Source organism: Clupea harengus, chromosome 22 (assembly GCF_900700415.2).
Source record: "Clupea harengus chromosome 22, Ch_v2.0.2, whole genome shotgun sequence".
Classification (NCBI taxonomy): Eukaryota; Metazoa; Chordata; class Actinopteri; order Clupeiformes; family Clupeidae; genus Clupea; species Clupea harengus.
This window is the reverse complement of record NC_045173.1, coordinates 21344286-21363235: the sequence shown is the minus strand read 5'-3', so window position 1 is coordinate 21363235 and position 18950 is coordinate 21344286. Positions and strand designations below refer to the sequence as shown.

Sequence of the window (18950 nt, the reverse complement as noted above, 5' to 3'; positions counted from 1 at the left end):
TAGGATGGGATAGAGGTGTAGGTTAGGCAGCACTTAGACAAACACATATACACACACACACACACACACAAAGACTCAAAAACACACTAGAATCCAACTCCACAACTACCAACTAATCAACCAGTGTTTTTGACAAGTGACAAAGGTATTAATACTTGAGCACACACACACACACACACAAATACACATTTCAGCTCCACTGGAGACACAAAACAAACATACGTGCACAGAGACTCACATACACTCTGATCAATCAGAGCTTGTTGCAAGAAACATCAACACAGACACACACACACCTACGACTCTGGTGTTGTAGTAGTCGGGCAGCATCCGCTCACATAAAGCCACCAGTAGCCAGAAGGCCTCCTCCTCTTTAGCGTAGAGCAGTAGCACCGATGTCACAATGTTCATGGCCTGACAACAAAACAGCACAGGTCTCGAGAATGACTATGCATATGGCGTGTGTGTGTGTGTGTGTGTGTGTGTGTCGGTCTGGATTTGTACAGGTTATGCAATTCAAAAGAAGACTTGTTTGCTGTGAAGGTCAATGGCTGTGTTACAAAGTGTAGAAATGAATTCTATGCATATGCATAATATAGCACCCTTGCATTGTTCCACACGGGCAGTTCCTGAGTTAGCCAATCGCTGTGTAGCAGTTCTCAGATGACATTACTTGGCAGATTCCACCGCTGTGTGCACTGCACAATGCTAATGTGGGCCTCTGCAGTGCTGACAGAGCATGCTGAATCATTTCCCAGCTCTTCACAGCAGAGTTAGCACAAGTTATCACAAGTTTGCATGCCATTCAGATAGCAGCCGACACTGGCCCTCGTCCAGCACAGCACAGCAGAGAAGAGTTCGTCAGCTCCTCTCTGGGCATGTACAGTGAACTTGGCTAGGGCCGTTTTCATAACACTGCCCCCTGCTGAAGAGGGTGTCTCTGAATGGCAGAGGGTAGCATGAGCTGACTGAGGTTGTTGCAGCTGTGGTGCACACACACCACTGTGGTTATCAACTAAAGCTCATGCCTCAGGCATTATGCGCAAATGACGGTGTGGCAGGTAAAAGCATAGAACATATCGCAGAACCGATTGCAGTGGGTTGGCCATGGGTTGTTGGGGGATTGTATTATTACCTTGTATGACCATGATGTGATTAACGCATGTATTCTGAATGTGGAAAAAATACATACCTGGCAGTAGCCGATGTTGGGGTTGCGGAAGGCATAGGCGGTGAGCACCCGTCGGAGCGCGGCGATGCCCATCTCGTTCTGGAAGGCGGGGTGCTCGGGCAGCGAGCGGTGCAGGTCCCTCTCAATCTCCTCCGTGGCCAGGTTGTACTTCCCCATGGACTTCTCCACCAGATTCTCGTAGTAGCCGGAGTGGGTGGCCATCTCATTGATGGCCCCTGGTGAGTCACAGACACGGCAGTGAGGACCGAGGACAATAAAAAGAGCCCTCTCCTTGGCCACTGATGGGTCTTCAGTAAGACCACATGAGAAGAAGCGGCTACCAAACTGATGGATTTCTGTAGATGTCATTCCATTTTTGCTCCTGGCACATGACATATGGAGAAGACCGGAGGTATTTTTGTTTGTGCCCCTAATGTGGTGTATTAGGACCGACTACTGGACTTGTATACTTCCTGCTTCGCTGAAGAATCAGTGGATTGCCTCCTGTTTGGATGTAGATGTTTGGGATGTAGAAACCTTCCTTTTCCTTACGGCCTCATTTATATGCACAGATCCACACAGCACGGTTACTGTGATACTGTGGTTACGGTGGCGCCTGCCACACTGTGTGACTCACTGCCATCCAAATACAGAAATACATTCTAGCTGCGCTGATCTTCCACAGATCTGCCTAAGATTTACCACACCACTTTAACAGATCTGAATTCCTCTGCTTTTGAAGAGAGAAGAGATAGAGAAAAAAAAAAGAGAGAGAGAGATAGGATATCTCAAGGATCTCTCCCAAAAGCTTTGCAAGGCTGCAATCACTCATACTAAGATAGAATTCAAGAGGACACCTTAGATTTTGTACTTAGAATCTTCAAGGGATCCAATGATGCTGTGCGTTTCATTAGTGAGTGCAACACTTAGGCTGCTTGTAGTGATGAAGCTCATGACAACATTGGCCTAGAAAGAAGTGCTCAGTGCTGCATTGCTATCTATCTACACACCTTCTGTTTTCAATCGCTCGGGTCTGCATGGATTGCTTTTTGACAAAAAAAACAAGGAGGGGCAGAGATGGGAGCAATTTGCTCTGCCTTGCTGTTTCAAAGCAATTCGATAAACACGAGCCAAAAATAGCCTGCTAGCCTCACGGAATATCAACGGCGTGGATAATTACGACAGCCCCCACCTCCGAAACAGCGCCACACACGAACACACTCTCAGCCGGCCGCCCTGGGTCGCCATATGCCAGCTCTGAGCAGCATTCACGCATGGCTTCATGTTTCCATTACCTGACAGACTACAGCCCTGCCTGAGCCCCGCAGAGTCTGCGTTAGAGCCAGAGTTAGAGCCTGCGTTAGAGCCAGAGTTAGAGTCTGCGTTAGCGCAAGAGCCAGAGGCAGGAGAGGCTTCTGTGAGACAATGCAGCCTGAGAGAGATAGACTCCTATAGTGATCCAGCGATAAGCACTCACATTCACCTGGTTGTGGCTTCTCCACAGCTGCAGACAGAGGAGTAAAGCGGATGTGGTTTGTGTGTGTGTGTGTGTGTGTGTGTGGACATAAAGTGAGTTTGTGTTTGCAGGGGCTGCTATTTCAAGTGAAAGCATGGTTTTGAAAGTAAAAGGGTGATGTGCGGTGGTGCAAAAAATGGTTTGGTGTATATACTATATATCTGTGTGTGTGTGTGTGTGTGTGTGTGTGTGTGTATGCACTAGAGAGAGAGAAATATGTTCATTTTCAGTTTTCCATTCAATTTCATATTTAGGCATAACATTAATATTTAAGTATAACTTTAATGGATAAAGCTTTTCATCAAGTATCCCATCACTGCAAGTGGGCGACAAGAGGCCAACAACCTCCTGTGTGAGCACTTACTGCGAGTGTGTGAGTGTGTGTGTGTGTGTGTGTGTGTGTGTGTGTGTGAATGTGTGTGTATGTGTCTCCCTGAGTGTATGTATGTGTGTCTGTGTGTGTGTGTGCGTGCGTGCGTGCGTGCGTGCGTGCGTGCATTAAAAAGTCACTCAAACTAAAAAGAAAAAGAGAACACAGACACCAACAGTACCACTGCAGTCTAAAGGAGTGTTTGGGTGTGTGTGTGTGGTGTGTGAGAATGCTTACTCAAGGAGCACATGCAAAACAGGAAGCTCAGCCAGACAAGGAGGATTTACACGCATGGGCGCTACTGTGAAATAGAGCCGGTAGGAACACACGCATGGGCCCTACTGTGAAAGAGAGCCGGTAGGAACACACAAATGGGCCCTACTGTGAAAGAGAGCCAGTAGGAACACACGCATAGGCCCTACTGTGAAATAGAGCCGGTAGGAACACACGAATGGGCCCTACTGTGAAATAGAGCCGGTAGGAACACACGAATGGGCCCTACTGTGAAAGAGAGCCGGTAGGAACACACGAATGGGCCCTACTGTGAAAGAGAGCCAGTAGGAACACACGAATGGGCCCTACTGTGAAATAGAGCCGGTAGGAACACACGAATGGGCCCTACTGTGAAATAGAGCCAGCCGGAAGAGGACGAATGGGCCCTACTGTGAAATAGAGCCAGCCAGTAGGAACACACGCATGGGAACTACTGTGAAATAGAGCCAGCCGGAAGAGGACGCCATTGTCCTTAGCGCTGTCCACCAGTGGGACAGATAAACACCTCATATCCTCCCAAGTAGATTAAGAAATGATGAATAAGCCAACAACTGATCACCGTTACTTTCACACATCCTCCGCTGTGACTGACTGTGCAGATGTGTGTGGCTAAACCCTGGTAGCTTCCCTTCTACTCCATCGCTCCTCTCTCAAATTTTTGTTTGTGTGTTTGTGTGTTTGTGTGTGTGGGGGGTTGTTTATGTTTGTCCAAATGACTTGTAACTAGGTTGTGGGACTTAGTTGTGTTAATTGTTGTTTTAACTACAATGACAGATTCACTGGCAAGAGTGTTCCGTTTTCTTTTTGCCTCCGTTTTCTTTGTGCCTCCGTTTTCTTTGTGTGTGTCTGTGGGTCCAGTGGTGAGTGTGCGTCCTCAGTATTGCAGCAGAGCACAATGCATTCCTTATCACACAAAGCCAGACACATCGTTTGTCACAGAATAAAATTAATTACACTATTCATCCCAAGGTGCTTAGTGTTCACACAGTAAAGTTGTGCATGGATTCAGGTTGAAAAGGGTTGGACTCATTTTTATTTAAAAATGAGGAAAGTATTGGGTGAGTCAGAATGAAATCATTCATCCATGAAAATAAACTTCAGTGATTAAATGCCAATATACAGTCTGGCTCCTCAAATTGGGGGATTGAGTTTTCCTGGGGTTCTTCTAGGATTGAAAATACACGCACAAGTGAGATGTGTTCTCTTGATTACAGCTGCCTAGTCGATGCACAGCCATTGCTGTGAGTCAACTGGTCCCCTGCAGCCCCCACTGCCACTGGGAAGTTGGCACAACTACTGTGTATTCTCTGCTAAATGAATACATTAGCATGCTGCATATCTTAGCCTTGACCTGATGCCTAATTAATAAGGTTTATATTTGCGTGGCAATATTCAGATACACACAAACTGAAAATGTAGATTCCCTGTGTATCACAAACCACTCTCTGTATTATTCATGTATTCAGTTTCAATGTCACATGGAAATTACCCAAACCCAACATTACATCAGCGCCTCAGGCACACTGTACCACAGGCTTCTGATAGCAAAATAAATTCTACACTCCGAAGTATCCAACTTATCACAAGATTCAAGACTACAAGATTAAACTACAAGATTTGTGTTGACAATTCTCACTTAATTTGAAACTTTTCAGCACATAAAAGGTCACTCAGTTATCACCCTGAGGAGCCCCTAACTGAAATGTACCTAATCATCTGTGTCCCGCTAAAAGAATCTCACAAATGAGTAAATACTAATCAGCTTTGTGCACATAGTGATCCATGGCCAAATATCTCAGGGGTAAAGGGGACATATCATAAATATGGTGTCAGTACTTTCTACTGAGGTGTGTGTATGAATAATGATGTGACACTTGCTGCACGCCCTCTGAGGTAGACCCAAACCTGGGGTTTCGACCTCAACTCAGGCTTCAAAATGTAGGTCAGTCTTGTTGTATGTGCCTGAGTGTACGGACACGTGTATAGGTCAAATATTGTGTTCATATTAGCACATGTATGTCAAACGTATGTAGGTGAAACATTGGGGTATGCACATGGCGCATGTGTGTATTTATATGGGTGTCTAAGTTCGACTGCACATACAGTATGTGTATGTATTTGTGTATGTGAGGGTCAGTTTCTTCATCTGTGTCTGCATGTTTAGGACCATTTTGTAAGAATGCTGCATATGTAAGTATCAACGTGTGAAATGTGAAGGTGAAATTCAAGTCCACTGGCCTGTGTTTGTGTGTGTTACAGCAAGTGTGAAAGTAAACCTGATGAGGCGCTCACCAGAGAAGAGCAACCACATTTCTCCTCTCATGTTCTCCGGGATGCCATTGAGCACCAGGTCCTTGGTCTTCTCCGTGCGGTACATGCACACACCCTGGCCATATTCTGCAAAGTGGTTCTTCCATGCCTGCTCCTTCAGGAACTCCTTAGCCTACATCAGAGAGGTCAGAGGTGAAAGGTTGAAACACACAACAGCAGAACTTGCAGAACAACAGCAGAATTTGCAGAACCTATTGATAGAGCTCAACTATGAAGAGCTAATATGAAATACTGAAGCGTTGTTTGCTTAGAAGTATATAAAGAATTATGATTAAGACCAGATAGGAAACATCAGATCTGAGATCCTTCATGAGCGAATACATCATACAAAAACGTTGTGCTTCCTGTGAATTTAGCCACATCTCTCACTGGCATTTCTCCCTGTAGCATCATAAAGAGGAATATACTCCTCGGCCCTCTCCCCCACGTCTCCACCACTGGCCCTCTTGCATTCATGAGGTTGTGCTTGAGCCAATTAGAGCTGTCCGTCCACACGCCCAGTGTGCTGTGCTCGAACAATGGAGGCATGCCCAAGGGAGTGTGTGCTGATAAATGCCTACCCTCCTCAGTCTCTTCCACCCTGTGTTTTTTACTAATGAGGTCTTATATGTGTGGATAGCAGCACAAAGGTATCAAAGTCCGTGGGGTGTCGAAGATGCATGGATTGTGTAGGTTGCGGGGTGCGGCTCCTTACTAATGGTGGAGAATTTCACAGCCCATGATAATGGCATGTAATGTAATGTAGGCGTGTGGAAATAAACAGGCAGGCAAGTCTTTCCAACGATGGCTCCACAGCATAGCATTTATGTTTATTCCTGAGGGAATTCTGAAATTTCAACATACCTATGATATGCTATTCAGTAAGGTCTGCACATAATGCTGGTGTAAGAGATCACTCAAGCATGCTCAGGCTACATTAATACTAAGCAGGTGACAGCTGTTTCCGCATACTTTCACAGCTGCAGCGTGTGCATGCATATGAAAGAGATTATGTGTGTGCATGGTTGGGTTTCTGAGTGAGTGTGTGTGTGTGTGTGTGTGAGGTGTGTGTGTGTGTGTGTGTGAGAGAGAGTGAGAGAGCGAGGGTGTGTGCTTAAGTGCATGCATTGAAGACTGTGTTTCTGAGGAAGTATGTGTATGTGTGTGCTTGCGGTCTCTGCTTTACCAGTTTGGGGTTGAACTCCTCAGGGGAACGGCGTCGGTACATGGTCATGAGGGCCTGCGTTGCTGTGGGAACACTGTTGTCGTTGAGGTTGAACTGGCGCTCGCCCTCCGTCTCTGAGCTTACACTGCTGCGCTGAGGACTGCAGGACAACAGACTGCCCTGCTGGGAATACACCTACACAGACACACAGACACACAGACACACACACACACACACACACAGGAAAATATACATATGAGCATGCGTGCACTCATATAAGCATACATGTATGCGCCCACAGATAATCTCTCACACACGGACACACACACACACACACACACACACACACACACACACACACACATTTAGGAAAATATACACATGAGCATGCGTGCACTCATACAAGCATACATGTAGGCGCCCACAGATAATCTCTCACACACACACACACACAGAGACACACACACAGACACACTCCTGTCCTCCCACTCAGACACCTCCTTTTCCAACTGGCAACTAGAGACCATTTTAGATTCACAGTTTCTGGTTGTAACCGTCGTTTTAAATTAGGCATGGCCATTTCCATTTAGCCTTTCAGCACTCCCTATTCACACTTTCACACAGCAGCATAATGTTCAACATTTCATAATCATTTCAGTTAACAGCATAGTTATAGTTACTCATATTCAAGGCATTTCATGCCCAGTGTTTTACAGTAGTCTGAATAGCCTCCACAGATGAGCTAGTGGGTAGTGTCTCTTGTCATTTCATCTAATTTAGTGTTTATGTCAGTGGTGCTTTTGTTTACTTTGTCACAGAAGGCCAACAGCAGAGCAGCTAAACTGCATTACTCCGATCTGTAAGATGATACCAGTGGAGCAGCACTGCTAAATGATGGAAGAGCCATTTGTACCCTCTGCGTTGATCATGTTGAGTCACCAATAACATCATCAGTAGCCATATTAGCACTCATCTGGGAGTGGGTGGGTAATGCAGCACTTAGGCTGGGGATGGACAGGTCAGCTGGGACACTCAGGGCCAAACAGCTGCACTCTCACACACACACACACAATACTCTACACACAGCTGCACTCTCACACACACACACAATACTCTACACACAGCTGCACTCTCTCACACACACACACACACACACACACACACACACACACACACACACACACGCTGATCTGGGACCAGTTTTGCACATTTCAGATTAAGAATAGGATTGTCATTGTAATCAGTAGTCAGTTATTTGTCTGCTAAGATAAAAAATAAATGAATAAAAAATTGAAATATAGTACTTGAGTACATAAGTATTCAAACCCCTATGCATTTCAGTCCCAGGCAGAAGATAAATCACTCAAATAACAGAGGCGTGACTTATTTGACCACAACTGATCATAATTAGCTCAAAAACTGTGAACATTCTCGAATAGCTCAGTCATAGCTCAATTTATATATTATTTTAATTGTATTTATTGTCATTTAATTTCATAATTTTCAAGTGTTCACAATGACAATACTGATTGGGAGAATATGTGTCATTATCTTTTGTTTTCTTTCTTAACCAGAAGATGGTGATTACTTCCAGGGGTTTGAATACTTTGGCAAGCCACTGTATTTACAGCATCATTTGTAGACCCAAGTCTGGGTAAAACCTTCTGTTGAATTTCTGCCCAATCTACAAAAAGATTATTTAACATAACACCAGCACATTCCTTCAGAAGTCTGTTCTTGTAGTATTTGGTCATTATTCGTTTTATATCATACTTGTTAATTTTCTTTACATTTCCAACTATGATGAGTATTTTCATGCACTGTTTTCACTGCCCTGCACTACTGTGCAGAATGTCTTATCACTGTGGTGTACAAGGTTTCACTGTTATGTGCTATACGTGATATCTGCACACAAGTGTGTTGGTGTGATGGCGGTAAGGCTGGGATGATATGGGGCAGATCTTTTGGATCCAGGATTGGTGCTCACCTCATCGTCAAAGCTGTTGAGACTGCCCGTGATCTCCCGCTCAAAGCAGATCATAGAGGTGGTCTGCTGCAGAAAGTCGGAAATCCGCTGCACCAGGAAGTCACGGTCCTTGAGGTTGGCAAACAGGAAGGTCATGCGGTTCTTGGTGCTGATTGACAGCGGCCTGGGCAGGACGTTGGAGCTGTCCGCCTTCTCCACAATAGTGACCTGACAGATCAACCATTTGTGATGGTGGTGAAATTTGAGCACAGATTACACCCAGGTTTCAAAGTTTCATGACACCTCACAGACAGTTGCCTCCTCAATGGGCTTCAGTGCTCTGCACCAATATGGTCGTAAGAGGACCTGTGTATAACACTGTCAGAAACTGCAGGAAGATGCAGGACTGGAGCAACTGGTTAACAGACTGGTAGACTGGAGCAACTGGTTAACAGACTTGAAGCTGCCATATTAATATGAAGCCAGATATACAACTGTCAGGCAAACTGAATCCAGACTTTCATTTCTAAATTTAAATTCCATTGTAATAATGAACAGCTGAGTATAAAAGCGTGGGGATTAATTAATAATACCACGGGCTGGTTTTGGGTTATTCTGTCCTTCATTTGATGTCTGTTCAATGTCTTAAAAGATTGATAGCCAAAGAGAGTGACAGTGGTATGGCAAAGATGAATGTCTGTGTATCCTAGCAACAGCAGGCAACTGCTAGCACGAATTGAGGGTGACAGCTGCATGAATGGTGGTGATTGTGATGGCACACACTTTGTCTGCAAGCGAAAGCTTTAAGACCTCACTCTCTGACACATACACACAGAACACATTAAGTGCACACTGTAGCCTCATCACACAATGAGACACCTCAGGCTAATGGAGGGAAAACTCCTTCGCTAATAAAAAGCCTTAGCATTCTGCACTCACTCTCATGCTTATTTCACCATGTGATAAATGTGCAGGAATTTTTTTTTTACGGTTCCAACACATACTGGGGCACGTGCTGCTATGAAGCCCTAAAAACGGCACCCTCTTAGGAATGGGTATCTGCAACCATAACCCCTTCACCCTCAGCTTGTGTTTAGCTTACAGCATAAACCCTGAAAGGCTCAATGTAGAGCCCTTCATTAACCCGGATGGTTGGGCTTTTCCCCCTAGCCCTTGGTCCAGACCCACCTCTCTGAGGGGGATGATGAGGCTGCACAGGGTCTCCTCCTTGCTGGTAAAGCAGATGTAGTTGGTGGAGACAAACATCTGGCCCAGAATGTGCATCTTGTTGAAGGGGGTCCAGAGGGTGCAGTCTGTGTGCCCGTCCAGCTTCTCGTCTTTGGGCAGGCGGAAGAGCGCCCGGTACCGCTCACTCTTGGCCCGTGCATCCAGATCCCTAAGAGGGGGGGGGGGGGGGGGTGAGTCAGCAAATGAAAATGAGCTTGATTTAACTTCAGTCCTAGTCCTTCACCCTGCTCCTCCACGAGCACTACACTGCCTGTTTTCTATCGCTTCCTGTTCTGGGATACCTGCCATAAAGTCATCTTATAAATCACCATGCTCTTGATGAGTTAAATTAGGTGTGTTCATCTCATCAAGACTAACTATGATGAGCTCAGTCAGGTGTGGTAGAGCAGAGACAGGTGGAAAGCATGCAGTACAAGAAAGGCTTACTACTACCCAGTTCTGTGCAGTCTGCAAGACTGATGTAATACAACCAGCAGTGTTCACACTCCAGTTTGACATAAAACAATCTATTGCAAACAACCAGCAATACAAGTCTAAATCTGTTTTCTGAAAAGTCTTGCTCTTATAGGGTCAAATTAAAGGCTTTTTTCTAAGCTGCTTTGGAACATACACTTGTAACACTAGGTTTATAATGAATTTGTTTCCTCCAGTCAGCAGTTTATATGGTTAATATGTAGGCTTCAGCCTGTTAAATAGCACCACCTGTCATCACAGTGTGACTGGTTTGTAAGGGTAACTGTGGGGTCACTGTTGTTTAAGATGAATGTTAGCAAACACTGGGGCTCTGCAAAATCCCATCCGTAATCCTAACCTGCACACACTGTGCCTGCAAACAATGGAGTCACAAAGATTTTTTTTTTTTTTTCTGCAAGTCTGCAGGCAACCATACATAGTTGCATGTGCATACAATTATAAATCTTCTGAAAGACTTAATCCACTTACACAGTTACATTTTTATGAAGGCTATTCAGGTTTAGCAACGCCTCTCTTAAGTCACTTCACAAAGAACAAACCTGGCAAGTGTTTTCTACACCCAAGGATATTTCACTGAACAAAATCTTGATTACTTTCACAGTTGGTGACCAGAACAAAGCACCACAGACAAATTCTATTGGAAAACACACTACTTGTTGGACAACACCAAAGGTGACACAATAAACTACTTCACCAGAAAATGGGCTGGACTGTAAACTACTGAACTATGGTGTTCACCTCAAAGGTTCTACATGCTGCATTCCTCAACTAGCACACTCTTTGAGGGGCAAGTAGTAGCATTACTGCAGGCAAACATCTTCACCCAAATGGCATAGATAGATCAAGGTTTCATAAGATGAGGGAGGTGAGGGTTTTTTAGGGTTAGGATTTTAGCGCTGCTGAAATAAAGAGCTGAACATAAGCCAAAGTGCTAGGCTCGGCCAATCACCTACCATCTACCACAGGAGAGTTTAATCTGAACATGAAACCACCTAAATATGGGGTAGCTTTGCAACAACAAAACTTAACCAAGTTGGTGCACTGACAGATTATACAACCGGTGAAGCAAATTATTTTCCATAATCTTAGGCATTTTGGCAACTCTAACCGCCATCCTAACCAACCAGCTCTGACCTCTTGAGGGCGGACACCTTCTTGGGCGACTTCTTCTTGAGCTTGGGCAGTGAGCGGTCCTGCTCGAAGCCCTTGTTGTCAAGAAGCTGGCGCATGGCAATGTTGGCCAGTTGCTCCATCAGCTTGAAGGTCTCTGCGATGTTGAGGAAGACAGAGAAGACGTGGTCGTTGGAGCGCGTGCACACGCGGATCACATCCGGCAGCAGCAGCGTGGCGATCTTCTCCAGCTGCGTGATGTCCGCCCAGCGCACCACCAGCTTGGCTGCAGGAGAGAGGAGGAGGGAGGACAGAAGAGAGAGAGTGAGGAAGAGAGGGTACCAGGGATGAGATGGGGAGTAGGTGAGTGTGGAGAGGGAAAGAAAGAGGAGCGATGGTGGGAATGAGAAAGAGAATGGCGATTGCCATGAAATATGAAACAACATTAAGGAGAAATATGTTAAGAGGATGAGGGTGAGGTGAGAGAAATATGCATAGCAAAGAGACAGACAGAAAGGGTAGGAGAACAAAAGACAGAAAGATACATATAGTTAGCTCTTGAAGAGTCTCAGTGATGGAGCACTAATAGCATTTATTTGAATAGATTCACAAAGGGCAGTGGAGCTCAGCCAAGCCATTAAAAGTTTAGAGGACATTTTTATTCATAGTAATCTCAAAGTGGGTGAGACACTTTGAGCATACATGAATATTTTTATACTACATAAAGTGTGTGTTTGAGAGAGTGTGTGTACGTGTGTGTGTACATGTGTGTGTACGCGTGTGTGTGTGTGTACATGTGTATGTGTGTGTGTGTGTGTGTGTGTGTGTGTGTTGACATCCCCCTCCCTCACCCTCTTTGCCCAGCAGGTAGGAGTAGAAGCAGATGTGGTTGATGCTGAGGTAGAGCCAGCCCTGCCTGGGCACCCGGCCCTTCCAGTAACTGCAGGAGTAGTAGTTGACCAGCTTCTCCTCCTCAGGCATCCCAAACAGCTTACGGAACTTAGCCATGGCCTCCTTGAACTTGTCCGTGTCGTCATCATCCTTCAAATCATGGTTCTTGCTGTACTCTGCAATGATGCCCTAGGAGGGAGAAAAAAAAAGAGGGAAAGAGAGAGAGGGAGACACAAAGAGAAAAGGAAGTGAAGAGGCATGTATATTAGGCAGAAAGAGAGAGAGAAAAAGAAAGACAGAGGGAGAGACAGAGAGAGAGAGAGAGAGAAGGGAATTAGTTAAAATCATTTGATCAAAATAAGTCTCATCTGGTTCCCATTATTCTGGTTTTTTTTTAGTAATCTCTGTGTATGACAGCACTGTGAAGATGGGACAGAGGATCAGGAGGATTGGGTCTCTGTTAAGATACTGGCTGCGTGTCTTGAGAAGCGAATGCAAGATGCTTATCAACAGCACATCATAAGGCGTTTTCACATGTGCATGAAAATTAATATAAAAGAGGGGTTTATGAAGAAGCTTATGAAGTGTTATGAACATGAGTTTGGTTTACTCTCTGGCAAATAAAACAGTCCAACTTCTTGTGACCAAATGAAAATAGCAACTAAAAAGGTTGTGTGAACAGTGGAAATATCCTGGGTGGACGCAAGGACTGAACTCTCCTAAGACCATGGAGTGTGTGTGACCGCAGTGTGGAGACTATGGAGTGTGTGTGACCGCAGTGTGGAGACTATGGAGTGCGTGTGACCGCAGCGTGGGGGAAATAAGCTCTGTCTTATGACCACTGGGAACCCCAGGAAAGGAGCAGCTAGTCAAACTAACCAAGCCCAATAAACATGCATGAATGAAAATACACACACACACACACAGCAGGATATATCTCTGGTTACCTGTACTTTGCCTTTCACAAAGGTGGTGATGTCATTCTCGTTCTCAAAGATGGATAGAGTCTGCAGCAGATTCTGTTCCAGCCACTCCCAGTGTTCCGTTATCTCCTTCCTAGAGGTCCCTGGGTAGGAAAGAGAGAGCAACACACCAACAAGAGAGAGGAGAGGGAGGTAGAGGAAAAATACAGAGAGAGAGAGAGAGAGAGAGAGAGAATGAGACAGAAAGAAGACAGATGCACATTAGGACTTCATGGTAATAGTTTTTTATTACGGTCACTCAGTATTAAACATACGTGTTCAGCCTGTCACCAACTACTGTCAGTAAAAATGTATTTTGGTCATGCGAACAAAGCAAATACTGACTTAAACTGACCTGAGAGCAGGCCAGGTTGGAAAAGACAATGAAACGAAGGGACGTGCCATATGAGGGGGCAGACATAGCATCAGCAGCAACTCCTCAGGTGAATCTACTGGATGTGTTGATCCACTACTAAACTACTACCATTTCATTTCAATTTCTGGCAATAAAACATTCATAGAATTAAGACATTACATACTATTACGTATTTACCGTCACCCCTCATCAGAGGCATCATGGCTCCTCTTCCAAAACCATAATCTCACTGTGTGAAAATGCACACATTAGGGGTTACTTCCATCTGAAACTTTATGCTGTGCAGGAGATGATAGCGCTTCATTTTGACAGAGGGTTAGGGCAGAGGTCACCCTTTCGGAACCAAAGAACCTCCTTAGACAATCTTGACAATGATGCTAACAGCTAACCTGGATCACTGCCATTAACACGTCATCCTGCTGGTAAGGGAGCAGGAATGTCATCCCCTGAGGGCAGAACTTGACTGAGACATGCCAACCTCAGCCGTAGACCCTAATTTGGCACTCATTTAAGCTCACCCCCTCGGTTAAGAACTCTACTGGCAAAGGCCCCCTACTGCTGATGCAATTTACGGAATGACTTAGCGGTGGGCTAAAAGCTTTGCTGCTAATACTTAATCAGCCGTTAGTGGGTGGACATTATTCAACTTGGCTGGAGGGTAGGTGTTTTGTCTGTGTGTGTGTGTGTGTGTGTGTGTGTGTGTGTGTGTGTGTGTGCGTGCGTGCGTGTGTGTGTCAGAGAGAGAGAGAGAGAAGGAGAGATATGAAAATAACTGCCTCCTATTTTTATAAAGCCTCCTGCAAGACGGAGAGGCAAAGCTAAAAGGAGCTTTAAAGCAAGCACCAGGCCAGCTGCGAAATGCACGTTAGCATTTCAGAGGGTAAGGAGATCCATTTCCCAGTGCCTTTGATACCTCTGTTGAAAAACAGCCACGTTCACCAGCATGCAGACTGCTAGCCTGCCATCACGCTCTCTGATATCTGGGAGTGGTTCTCCATCATGTTATAAAGAGATGAGCCACACACACACCTCTCCTCTTAACTCCACTTGAGCTGCATTAGCAGATGCCTGGGAGCCAGCTAACCTCACTCTGCTCTGCCATTTTGAGATCCAGCAGGCTTTTCTGCAGACACCATTTTCCAGCTCTTCCACAGCAGAGATCACCCCATTCCCCTCCCAATCTGCTTCCAGTCAGGGTGAGGAGAAGATGGGGCACTGGTCTGCGACTACAGCTATCTAATTTGGAGCTGTAAAATGTCCTGATGTGACCTCAAAACCTGTCCCCCACCACCCTTTCATGTGGAGTTGCATCTACACAACTATACAGAGTGATCACAGATCCAGGCTTTGTCTATTTATAATGCAGGAGAATGTAGGCTGGATAGATGGCTATGGTTGGGTGGGGATTGTTCTCTACTGCTATCTTTCACCATTCCAAACTAATCCTCCGCTCAATGTTATGGCTTTAGGTAAAACATGTGCTTGTCTGTATACTGAAGGACACTGCCAAGACTGGTGGCATTTGGTTCATAAGAAAAGGCTGAAGTTAGACAATTCTGGGATGCCCTGGTAAGAGAAAAAAGTGCCCCTGACACAGCCATAGGATTACTTGGGGATTATTCAATGAATTATTCAGAACTGAAAGTTCTTAACAGGGACTTTCAAGTGTTTGACCTTGTCAAGAATCCAAACCTTCCTCTGCATGACAATTAGAGTAGAGAGTACAGGGTATTATCAACATAACAAGATGTAAAAACACATCATGTGCAGTAATGTGATCTCAGAAACAGCAGCACATTTTCTGACTCCAGGGGGTATGCAGACATTGATTCCTTTCATCTTTAAACCCTAACTCTCAGACCTCCTCCCCCGCCTCGCCCCAACCCGTTGCCTCAGGTCCGCCGGCGCAAACACTCTCAGGACCATCAGGAGCAGGCGTCGGACCTGGGGTGACCGGGCCTTTTCAGTTGCTGCACCCTCCCTCTGGAACGCCCTCCCCATCCACATCCGTCAGGCTCCCACCCTATCACCGTTCAAACAAGCCCTCAAAACCCACCTCTTCAACCTCGCCTTCACCTGCTGACCCCTGACCCCTGACCCCTGACCCCTTTCCCTCCATTCCATGACTCGTTCCGCACAGCTTCTATAGTTCTCTTTTTTACTAAAATGTTCTGTTTGTTTGCTCTTTATTTTCTTTGGTTTAGCCCTATGTAAAGTGTCTTTGGGTACCTAGAAAAGCGCTATATAAGTCTAAAGTATTATTATTATTATTATTATTATTATTATTATTATTAATAATAATAATAATAATTAACCCAATGCCCACTGGGCTATGACACAATGCCTGCCATTTGGAATCTGAGAGACAAGACGTATGTAGGAGCATTATATGCAACAGGGGTCTTACAGCATGTGAGAGAGTGAGTGTGAATGTATGTGTGTGTGTGTGTGTGTGTGTGTATGTATGTATGTGTGTTTAAACAGCATGTTACCATGGGCAATGGTCAAGTACACCAGGGAGTCAGGCGTCTGGTAAAGGATCCGGTAGGGAGCCACACGAGCACTGGAATCCAGCACAACGTCCAGGGTTCCCACCAGCAAGCCTGCCAGGAGAAGAGGAGAGGACTATACATCAGACTGTCAGGAAAAGAAGCAGGTCACCCATACAAAAGCCTCTTACTGTCAGATGCTGGACAATCACTGGAGCATACACCACATAACTTTACTGTTTTTAAGTTTGGACCACCTCAAACACGGGGAGGTTATAGATCCCAAAAGTATATTTAAAAATAGTTTTCACTTTGGAAGGGCTTATGTTTTGTTTGTGTGTAAGTGTGTGCTGGTATGGTACAATAAATCCATATACTCCGCCGGACACCAGAGGTGACCATGTGTTCTTGGACATAACAAGACAATACCTGTATCTATGGCAAACGTGAGTCATGTTCATCTAATAGACAGCGGAGAACATATAATGGTTCAAGTTCACAATAGGACCTCTATTCACGTGCTCTACCATTCTCTCTTCTCAAGCACTGGAATTCCGACGACAAGAAATAGAACACAAATAGACATGTGTATGTGGAAAGAAAACGCTACACCTGCGTCTCGATCTCAACACCACCTGCCATGGACACGAGGTACTGTTTGTGTGCAGGCGATGAGTCATTCTACAGAAGAGAGAATAGCGAGAATGCTTAAGATGTGAATGGGATTTGAACACCACATACACAAGCAGAGAGAGAAGGTCAAACCAGTCAGGACAGTGTCTGATGTGGTCCTTCACATACAGCCTTAGGGCCGAAACACACCAAACGCGTTTTTAAAAACGGGACGCTAGCAAATGCATTGTTTCCTATGGTACGGCGCGCCTTGCGTGTGCGTCTTTCTAGCGTTTTTTAGAAGCGCTTAAAAGTTGAACTATTCTCAACTTTCCAGCGCAAGGTGCGGAGGCGCACCGCTCATCAATGTCACACTCGGCCCAGGCAGGTTGCGCACGCAGCTCCGCTTCCTAGGCGCCAGGCAAAACAGCCTGGTGATCCTGCGAATGTTTTGCCTGCCGCACTTTGCCAAGTCGTTGTTGAAGCGTCTGCCGTTTTAAAAACGCGTTTGGTGTGTTTCAGCCCTATAGGGTCATTTATACTCGCTTTTTACGTAGAAACGTAAGCACAGTTGCAAGCCCCTTGTGCAGTTACGTAAGACGTAAATGCGTCCGCCAAAATTTGTAACTATCCAACAAAAGCCTTGCAGGGCTCACGCACCCCGCAAGACTGTGATTGGTCTGCTAACCGCATCCTTCAGGAGTCTCACATTTCCGGTTTTCATAGCATAGTATCGCCATTTTTAAAGGCCAAGGCAAGACTAAAATATTTTTGAATCATGAATAACCTGCAGACCGTCTCACAAGCCTCTTCTTGTTGATTATGAACAAACATAACAGAAGAGGTCCGAAGATATGAGCATCTTTACAAACCCTCTTTAAACACTTATAAGGACACTCAAATGACCGCGAATTCATGTAGAGAATACTATCCCATTCTCACAGGAGAAATCACCTGAACAGCAATCTGAGCATATTTGTCAAACGCGATAAAAGATACAGCTCCGATATATTCCTATTCCATACTGAATATTCTGTTTAGATCAAAGGTTTGTTTTGACATAGCGTGATATTTCAGATGATAGGCTATAGGCTACCACTGTGTTGACATTTAAAAAACGTTGACTGCGATTGTTTGGAGAGAACGCGCTAATTCACCGAACAAATACTTTCATATTCATTTTCCACCACTTGTTAGCCATGTCATCCATTCATATCGATGTGAATCAATCAATACTAATACAACTTTAACTGTGATGTGTTTTTGTTTCATTTCGCAACTTATTTACTGTATAATCCAAGATAGCAGGTGCCCGTTGGTAAATATTCCACATTTTATTTGCTTAAAACACACAGATGTAGGCTACTGTCAAATCAGAAAGAAAATCAGCTGTCACTCGGCTATTACCTGACCAATACCTTCCAAACTCGGTGATAGTATTCACAACTAATTTGTCCTTCATTCTACCACCCCAGGTAAATAAATAAACTAACGACTTCCACACACACATGGGGTAGGCAAAAAAACGTTACTCCACCTATTGTTCTGGCGTTGAATCGCTTTGCAACACGCACAACCCTTGGGGAACCTTAGGGAACCATAAACCAAAACGAGTCCCTCGAAGCAACTGCGTGGTCAGCCGCAGCCGTAGTTGCAGAGGTCTAAATTGCCCTTCAGGGAGCTGACTACCCCTCTGGATCAAAGGCCGAGTTGGAGCTGTTTTTTTAACAATGACTATCAACATTGCACTTTTGTGCTTATTGTCCTACAAGGTTTTACAATCGTATGTCAAGAGTCTGATAACTCACTTCATATTAAAAAATCAAATCAAGAAGTAAACTGGATAATGCTCAAATATTGATTGGTAGATTTACTACAGAATACACACTGCTTGGCACATCCGCCTTGTAACAAACAAAAGACTGCAGTATGGCTGTAGACTGCCAGTGTTGCCCAGTGGACACCTTCTTTAAGTTATCATGCAGAGTTAATGGACAACATAGATCATAAAGGGGAG

General features: G+C 45.0%; 1 protein-coding gene across 1 annotated transcript in view; it reads right to left on the bottom strand.

Annotated features, from left to right (window-relative positions):
* tbc1d9 (TBC1 domain family, member 9 (with GRAM domain)) overlaps positions 1-18950 on the bottom strand; it is a 31856-nt gene that overhangs the window by 9040 nt on the left and 3866 nt on the right. Inside the window, exons 2-11 of the mRNA XM_031559613.1 lie at positions 16325-16435; positions 13442-13560; positions 12455-12683; positions 11628-11889; positions 9960-10167; positions 8793-8999; positions 6827-7000; positions 5623-5773; positions 1193-1407; positions 297-414 (exon numbers count right to left, since the gene is read on the bottom strand). Coding sequence (XP_031415473.1) covers positions 297-414; positions 1193-1407; positions 5623-5773; positions 6827-7000; positions 8793-8999; positions 9960-10167; positions 11628-11889; positions 12455-12683; positions 13442-13560; positions 16325-16435 — 1794 coding nt within the window. The remainder of the gene's footprint in view (positions 1-296; positions 415-1192; positions 1408-5622; positions 5774-6826; positions 7001-8792; positions 9000-9959; positions 10168-11627; positions 11890-12454; positions 12684-13441; positions 13561-16324; positions 16436-18950) is intronic.